General features: G+C 39.0%; 1 protein-coding gene across 1 annotated transcript; it reads left to right on the forward strand.

The window, feature by feature from the left end:
- Positions 1–8,782: 8,782 nt before the first annotated feature.
- LOC122897372 (cytochrome c oxidase subunit NDUFA4-like) lies at positions 8,783–8,998 on the forward strand. Its single transcript, XM_044235579.1, has one exon. The coding sequence runs from the start codon at positions 8,783–8,785 to the stop codon at positions 8,996–8,998; it is 216 nt and encodes a 71-aa protein (XP_044091514.1).
- Positions 8,999–9,460: the final 462 nt, after the last annotated feature.

Raw genomic sequence — 9,460 nt, forward strand, 5'->3', positions numbered from 1 at the left:
TGTACTTCTTTCCCATGCTTTGGGACACCTGTCCTTGATTTTTTGATTAAAAAAAAAGGTATGTGCAGGTTCAGCTGCTGCTGCTGTCTCTTGCAGAGGCAGCCCTGCACAGCTGCTCAGTTTGGTTTCTGAGAACTTTATTTCAGTGCGCCAGGACAGAAGTGACCGCTCCAAAGTGTCTTCATGATAGGACCTCCTGATTCTCATTTCGTTGTATCTGTTTAGCCAAGTCAATATTCAAACTTGTGCTTTCTTATCACCTTCCATGTCTCCAGATTGAAGTTCACAAACTTTTCTCATGTTACTGTAGAAGTCAAAATAAGACAATTGAAAAGCTTTTGTAATAGAAGGGTAGGGGAAGATTTTCTTCCCCTGAGACTCAACTGCAGGATCTTCCAACTGAATGGAAATGATGGAATGACGCTCTTTCTCCAGGGCTCTATCAGGCAGCCAATCCTATCATAATAAATTGGTATAAAAACTCATGTGAGCATGTAATGACTTTTATGCCTATCCATTTATGCTGTTACATTTTCAAGTGTTCCTTCTGGTGGTCAAACTTTTCGTTTCATGTCCATGATACCTCTTTTAAAGAATGGAAGAGGCAAAGTGGGATGGGAACTGACAACTCCTGAAGATTTTCATGCTTTAAAGTTTTTTTAAGTTTCATGTTTAAAGTTTTTTAATGCTTTAAAAATGCGAGGAAGGCTGAGAGAGCAGTTAAATATCATTTCCAGGGGTCACAGTTAGTAGAAGGCTGAGGACATCTCACCAAGTGTTGTCTAACTCCAGGGACCATAATGTCACCACTCTCCCACTGGGACCTCCTTTTTAGATGGTGGCCTTGCGAGGATGAGGAATGAATGAGTTTATACTTTCTGAGTGAAGGGGGGTGTGTTGGGTGGTATAGGTTAATAGGGAATTAGTACTAATATTTATCATATTCCAGTTGAAGATTTCTGATAGATACACAGGATTGGAACTCCAGTGAGAAGTCAGAGATAAAGATATAGATTGGAGCTTGCATCCCTCAATCCCATCAGGTGCATAAAAGATGCATGGTGGCCATGTGGTACTCTGCTTTTTCTGGGCCACATTACCTGAAGTGCAAACTAAAGTTGTTGGGCTAGGTAACTGTTAAGTTCTCTTTCTGCTCTGTTTTCATAAAGGCTAAAGATGGCCACTTAGATTTTGGATCCTGCAAAGTGAGTCAGAATTCTCATCAGTCACTCCATCACTTCATGCAAGTTGCATTCCAGCCATATCAGACTCTCTCCTGAATGTGTACCTCAAGCACACTGGGTACATTTTCATTTCCTTGCCTTTGTACAGCCCGGAATGTCCAGATATGCATTCCATTTCCTTTCTCAAGCCTACTCCTTCTATAAGAATTAGCCAAAAGTCCACCTCCTGGGATGATTTTGACTGGCATTGCCTGACATACAATATTTGTAGGAAGGGCATATCAAAACAAATAAATAAGCCATTTACCAATGAAGGTTTAATATCCTGAATGCATAAAGAGCAGTACATACTAAGAAAGATGGTTAATTATAACAGTAATTAGGGAAATGGAGTTAAAAACAACAAAGAGTAATATTTCACAACCATCAGCTAGCAAGAATTATTTTAGAATTATCTAAATACCAAACAAAGGGGGCGCCTGGGTGGCTCAGTGGGTTAAAGCCTCTGCCTTCGGCTCAGGTCGTGATCCCGGAGTCCTGGAATCGAGCCCGGCGTCGGGCTCTCTGCTCCGCGGGGAGCCTGCTTCCTCCCCTCTCTCTCTGCCTGCCTCTCTGCCTACTTGTGATTTCTCTCTCTCTGTCAAATGAATAAAATCTTTAAATACCAAACAAAGTTCTGGTTTTTGTTGTTGTTGTTGTTGTTGTTGCTATGAGTATGATGTGTAAATGAGAATTTTCATCTACCACTGGTAGCCATTTAAAAAGGTAGAAACAGAAAAGTTTAGGGGTACAATTTTATAATTTGAAGCGGAACTTACTCATATCCTAAGACTCAGACATTTCATGATTAAATACATAACACTTGGAAATGTGTGTGTGTGTGTGTGTGTGTGTGTGTAGAGGGAGAGAGAGAGAGATCTAAAATTTCCATGAAGAAGAAATAAGATAGGGACTCCTGGTGGCTCAGTCAGTTGGGCATCTGCCTTTGGCTCAGGTCATGATCTCCCGGTCCTAGAATGGAGCCCACTGAGCAGTGGGAAGTCTGCTTTATGTTTATCTGGAGAGCCTTAGGGTGTGTTTACTGTTTGCTGTTCCGGTAGTTTTCAGCGGCTAAAATTGTCACAAACGTCTTTGTTTTTGTCTCCCCTATTGTCTTTGGGTTTCCTTAGAGACTTCTCTTAAATAAAATCTAAGACTTGCTGTTCTTTCTGTTGTATTCCCCTATAATTATTCAAGACACTTATTGATGTAGTGGTAAGATGTGGGGTGAGGCTAAGCATTCTATAGTTCTCTGATTTGGTCAGAGTTTAGTGAGGCTGCGATTCTGGGCTATGACCTTCACAAGTTCTTCTCAGTTTTTTTTCTATTAGGTGAGATGGGAAGGCCAGAGGTAGCTAGAGTTCAGTATTTTCCTTCCTTCACATGAAAGACTAGAGGGTATTTTCTTGACTGCTTGTCAAATACTAAGTGTGGGGGGGTTAGGAGTGGGGTATTTCCTTTTCCTCAGGTCAGTTAAGTTCCAGTAAAACCAAAACAGACTGTGGTAAAATAGAGGGCAGGATTTGTTAAGAATAGAGTGTTCTGAATACATTTCAAAATCGCTACATTTTCTCTTCCCCTGTTGGAAGTATGAGGAAACTTGAATCTTCATTGTGAGAACTTGGTAGAACACCTGTAGGTAAAACTCATGAAAGTTCTGGGGGGCTCTTCCTAAGATTGGGCTCTCCTTGAATTGTTCATTCTCAGACCTGCCCACATTGAGCTTCTATCAATCCATCAATTAAAGTTTATGTTTTCCTTTGTCTGTACTGGTTCTAGTAGTGGTTTTGTTCCTGGGTTCTGCTCTGGTGAGCTCTGATTCTCTATATCTGTCTGTATGTTTCTCCAAACTTTGGGGGGCAGTAGTTTGTATTGTGACCTCAATTGTCTGATTGATCTAAGAAAAGCTGTTGATTTTCAGTTTGTTCAGCTCTTTTCTTGTTGTGAAAACTGAACGGACAACCTCCAAACTCCTCATGTGCCAGACTGGAACTCAAAGAATATACATTTTAGCTTATGCTAATAAGCCAAAAGAGAGATCTTGACTGTTTTTAGAGTTTTAGAACAGATACAAATGCGGCCTTTGTTGGCAGGATGCCGTATCATGGTACCTGAATGCTGGGCAAATGTATGCAGGTGAGGAGGTATCCAGTAAGAACCAATTGTGCAAACATAGTACAGTTGAGATGTCAGTCAAATGCTACTAAGTCAGATCTCTGCTTCATCCACTAAGAAGACAATTAAAATATTGTGGGAATATGATATAGGGTATTCCCACTTCCTAGAACCCCATACGTTATGTAAGGTGGACTGGTTCAAACATGCTGTGTGATTGTTACACACTTCACTCAACGAGAACTTGAGGTCTCTTTTCCAAAATGGCCCCTGCAGTGAGTTACTCAGTTTTCCTTGATCTCTCCCATGTATATAGAAGTTATACATGCTATTAAACTTCTGTTTGTTTTTCTCCTATTAATCTATCTTTTTGTTTAAGATTTTGTTTGTTTATTTGACAGATAGAGATCACAAGCAGGCAGAGAGGCAGGCAGGGGTGGGGGGAAGCAGGCTCCCCACTGAACAGAGAGTTCAATAGAGGGCTTGACCCCAGGACCCTGAGACCACCACCCAAGCCAAAGGTAGAGGCTCAACCCAATGAGCCACCCAGGCTCCCCAATCTGTTTTTTTTTTTTTTAAAGAAACAAAATGTGTCCTGAAACAAAGTGAGTCATAGTCAGAGAAGCTAACTGAGTGGATACTTTTTCAAATCCTGTGTCTTTGACCTAAGTGAGATCTACTGAAGTTTATTGAGGAAAGGTATAATTTTCAAGCCTCCACAGCTTGGGAAGAGGCATTACAGAGATTGTAATACTGATTTTTCTACCCTCTGCTACCACACTGCCTTCCCTGTAGACATTCACCTTCTAGGGCTCAGAGTCTGGTTTGGGTCAACTTATTTGATGTGAAAACAGTGGTATAATCTTGGTTTAAGAGGACAGGTACACCAACTGGGGAGTTGCATGGATAATTTGGGGGCTGAACACAGAGGTGTAAAAATGGAATATTGATGCGGGCTGACAGTGCCTGGCATGTAGAGGTTGTTCATAAATAAGTAGTGGAAGAATAAATGAATGAAATGTTAATTTTGGAATGATCAGTCTATGACATTGGTTATATATCTTTCCAACCTTTTCCTAAGTGTATGAGATAGAGGCTCATTTCATCCCAAATATTCCTGCTTTAGAACTGCTTTAGAAACTTCCTGCTTTAGAAACTGCTTTGTAAAAGTTATTAAAAAAATTTTTTTTTGCTTTGACAATGTAAAATATGGACTTTGGGTGATAATGGGTGTATCAGTGCATGTTCATTGATTGTAATAAATGTAGCCCTCTGAGGCAGGATGTTGATAGTGGGGGGATTGTGGGAGTATGGGAACAAGGGGTATATGGGAACTCTCTGTACTTTCTGCTCAATTTTATCTTGAACCTGAAACTATTCTACAAAACAAAGTTTATTATATAATTTATATCATATAATTAATATAACATATTAATTATATAGAAATATAATATATAATAATTATATATAATTTATATAATTATATTATATAATACAAAAATTATTGATTGATTTTTCTCTCCTTGCTAAAAAGATACGCTGGAGAAAGTTTAGAAAGTGGAGGTCTTTTACCATCTAGCGATAAGAACTGGAACTGCAACTTGAACCTCACCATTGACAACAGATTAGGAGGGGATGAGGGAGGGCCAGGGGTTTCTTAAAGCCACTAGATGGACCTTTCCAAATGTGAAGTGTGGCACAAGACCCTGTGCTGTCACTGCTGTCTCCAAGCCTTGTGACAGCTGTCTGATCAACAATATTTGGGATGGTGCTATATATGATTTCTAATCTGCCTTTTTCCACCCCAATTCACAATTAGTTGTAGAGGTATTTTCAGATAAATAAGTCTCTCAAGAGTAATTCTGCAAACACATTTAAGTGCAGATGCCCACTTCCTATTTTAAAATATTATTTTTCTTATAATTACATAAGTGGTAAATCCTGGTTGTAAGGCAAATTCAAGCAACATGGAAAAATGTAACTTCTATACTTCCCACAGCCCTGGTGATATCAATTTCTGTAGTTTGGTGTATGTTTGGTCAAATATATTTAGGAGGATATTATATCAATATCAATATACCATTAATTATTAACACGATATTAATGTATAAACATTAATATTGATATAATTGATATTAATACTAGTACTAAGATCTAAAATATACATTATTTGAAGACTTATTTTTATTTATTTATTTATTTGAGAGAGAGAGAGAGAAAGAGTGTGTGTGCATGTGTGTGTGCACATATAAGTTGGGGGAGGGACAAGGGGAGAGGAAGAGAGTCTCAAGCAGACTTCCCAGTGAGTGAGGAGCCAGATGTGGGGCTTGATCTCATGATCCATGAGATCATGATCGGAGCTGCAATCAAGAGTCAGACATTCAACTGACTAAGCACTCAGATACCCCTATTTGAAGAGATTTAAAGCAAGATCTTTTGTAAGAGAGCATCCTTCACACCCAGCTCTTTGAAAATACTGAATGGAATGGTTGCTCATTGTCCTGGCAATGCAGAAGAGTCAGAAAACCTAAAGGCTGAGCGTTCCTCAACTTCATCTGAACTGCTAGACCCTGAATCCTCTATTTCCATTAATAGGCCATCCCTTTACATCATTAATTTGAACTGGCTTATGTCTCTCCTTCCAGTAAGTAGAGAAATATACTAAACATCTCCTACAAAGCAGTTCCCCTAAGCTCCACACTCTCCTCTTTTTTCTCATTTTCACAAATAACAAAATTCTCAAAGGGAGGAATATATTCACTCTACTTTCCAATCTCCCCATCATCCCTCAACCAACCTTGTTTACTGCTTCTCCATTCTGCTGAATCTGCGCTCGAAGAGGTTACTAAGGGCAACATTGTTTTAAAACCTAAAGGAGTTCCTTTCAGCCTTTCTCTATAGTGTAAGCCCATATTTATTTTTATTGTTTCCGATGAAAACAATAAATTCTCTTTGTTTCTGTTGCTGTTGAAGAAAATTGCACACTTGCAATAAAGTCATTTGTAGAAAACAAGGAATCCCCTGTTCCTTCTGACTGGACCATATGAGAATAAGTTGCCAACATTATGGCCCATAGCTCCTAAATACTTCAGTTTGTATGTCTTATAGATAAGAATATTCTCCTATATAACCATCAAAATCAGGAAGTTATCATTAACAATATTTATCACAAGCGAATAATCTTCAGACCCCATCCAGGTTTTGCCAATTGTCCTAATAATGTCTTTCATAGTAAAAGGATCCAGGACAGAATCTTGTACTGTATACAGTCATCATACCTCTTTGGTTCTCTATAGTCTAAAAGAATTCCTCAGTTTTGCCTTGACTTTAATGACCTTGACATTTTTGAAGACTGTGGGCCAGTTATTTTGTAGCCTACATCTTGATTTGGGAATGCCTGATGTTTGCTAAAGATTATACGTAGTGATATTATAGAAGTGATGCTGTGTTTTTCTCATTGCATCCCAGCAGCTAGTGTGCAATTTGGATTTTATTTTTTTTTTGCATTTTTTTTTCCAATTTATTTATTTTCAGAAAAACAGTATTCATTATTTTTTCACCACACCCAGTGCTCCATGCAAGCCGTGCCCTCTATAATACCCACCACCTGGTACCCCAACCTCCCACCCCCCCCCGCCACTTCAAACCCCTCAGACTGTTTTTCAGAGTCCATAGTCTCTCATGGTTCATCTCCCCTTCCAATTTACCCAAAAGCACATACCCTCCCCAATGTCCATAACCTTCCCCCCTTCTCCCAACCCCCCTCCCCCCAGCAACCCACAGTTTGTTTCGTGAGATTAAGAGTCACTTATGGTTTGTCTCCCTCCCTATCCCATCTTGTTTCATGGATTCTTCTCCTACCCACTTAAGCCCCCTGCAATTTGGATTTTTCAGTTAGTTAGATGTTGTTCTCTGACCTCTTGACTAATGTTGTCTCCCAGCTTCTCTCACTGTAAAAATAGTTACTCTGCAATCGATACGAATCTGATGCTAACAAATATCCTGTTCCTCATCAAGCTTCAAATTTATCTAAATTATTTATTTAAATGTATTTATTAAATATATTTATATCGTGGACTCATGTTTCCTCATGTAATTGAATTAGCTATAATCTATCCTACCATTATGTGTTTTGATGCTCACTATTGTTCCTCTTCAGGCTGTTTTTTTGTGTCCTTTGGATATACTCTCAATCTTCTTTGAGTACTTCCTTATTATCTGACATAAGATATCCCAGAGTCATTTTGTATATTCCCCATCCCAGACTTGGAATTAAACATTTATTTAAGAAGCCTTGGTTCATTTTAGTGAGCAAAAGTATGTACAACAAGATAAGCACTAGGTGGGCCCAACTACTTTTAGAGTGTTGCTGCCTCCAGGTTCTCTTAGTGGACAGAGCTAGGGAACACACACACACACTCACACACACATATTTTTTACATGTACATTTTTTCCAACTCTCTGTAAACACCTTGGAAATTGTTGATTCTCACTCATAATTCCAATTTCAATCCAACACTACTGGATTCGCTCTATTTTTCTCCATTTTCATAATTGTAACTCCTTTCTCCAATAATGAGGAACATGGCTACCATTTTCCTTAATACATTTACTTGTTTGACCAATCCTTCTTTATGCCATCATAATCACCTGTAAATAGACAATTCCTTATTGCAGACACCATCCCTTCTCCTGTACTGAAGGTCTTCTCACCTGAATCACACACCTATACCTTGAGTAGACCACTGCTCCTACCTTCAACACCATGAACTCACCCTCTTCAAGTTTCTTGGGCTCTGACAATTCAGGCCAGCTTGGTCCCTGCAGGACTGAATTAGACTAAAATAGAACTTTGTATGCTATTCAAAATTGTTCTGGTGATCTTGGAAGAGGCCATAAGGAACCAGGAATAGGTTAAACTGACTGCACCTGAGTGGCTCAATGTTATGTGTGACTTGTGACAAATTCACACAGAAGAAAAAAAAAATTTCTTTTGGAAATAAGACTCTCAGAATCCCCCACCACAACAACACCATTACCAGAAAAGGTCAAGCTAAACATAACTTTCTTGGGGCACCTGGGTGGCTCAGTGGGTTAAAGCCTCTGCTTTCGGCTCAGGTCATGATCCCAGAGTTCTGGGATTGAGCCCCACATCGGGCTCTTTGCTCAGCAGGGAGCCTGCTTCCCTCTCTATCTCTGCCTGTCTCTCTGCCTACTTGTGATCTCTGTCTGTCAAATAAATAAATAAAATCTTTAAAAAAAGATTTAAACATAACTTTCTCAGTTTTGTTACTAAAACTGTATTTGTTTGGAATCCAACTTAAATTCCACAAATTCAGATAATCTCTGTGCTTTAAAACCATTTTCCTGGTAGGGATTACTTAGTGCTGGGGATTGCAGATTTGATTTATTCTTCTCCTGGACTGGAGGCCTTTGCCTTAGCTATGTTACACCAGATCCTTGGTCAGACCAAGAAACATCAGGGCTTGATCCCCCTCTTCATAATTATTGGGGCAGGAGGTACTGGAACATCGCTGTATGTCTTGTACCTGGCATTGTTCAAGGCAGATGTCAGTTGGGATAGGAAGAATAACCCAGAACCCTGGAACAAACTGGGTCCCAATGCTCAATTTAAGTTCTCCTCAGTGAGTGTAGATTAAAGCAAAGGGAAGAGCAAAGGTCCAGACTTCTAAATGGAATGTTTCACTATAAGGCTGCTTGAAATGAAGGTCTTCCGGAAGCCATCTGCACAATTTTCCATTTATCCAGGAACTATTTCCCCTCTAAATGTACAAAATCATGTTGGTGTATTGTGTTGGGGTTCACACTGATTAATAAATATTTGAAACTTGAAAAAAATTTAAAAAAACACCTTTTTCCCTGAGAAAGAGAGATTTAACATATGGTGACAGTGAACATGATTTTCAGTATTTAAAAATAATGGATATTTTAGAAACGGATAGCCTGTATGAGTAATTTACAGATGAAAAGACCTTATTGACAAACAGGTGGTCTACCAAAATAATTCTGTGAATTATAGATGAATATTTTTAGAGAGCTGAAAATAAATTCCTACAAGTTTAAAAACCCTCTGCTGCTAGTAAGCAAAATTCCCAAAATTA

The sequence above is a fragment of the Neovison vison genome, chromosome X (assembly GCF_020171115.1).
Source record: "Neovison vison isolate M4711 chromosome X, ASM_NN_V1, whole genome shotgun sequence".
NCBI lineage: Eukaryota > Metazoa > Chordata > Mammalia > Carnivora > Mustelidae > Neogale > Neogale vison.

Coding starts and splice junctions, on each gene's coding strand:
- LOC122897372 (XM_044235579.1), top strand. CDS start 8,783: ATGTTACACCAGATCCTTGGTCAGACCAAGAAACATCAGGGCTTGATC.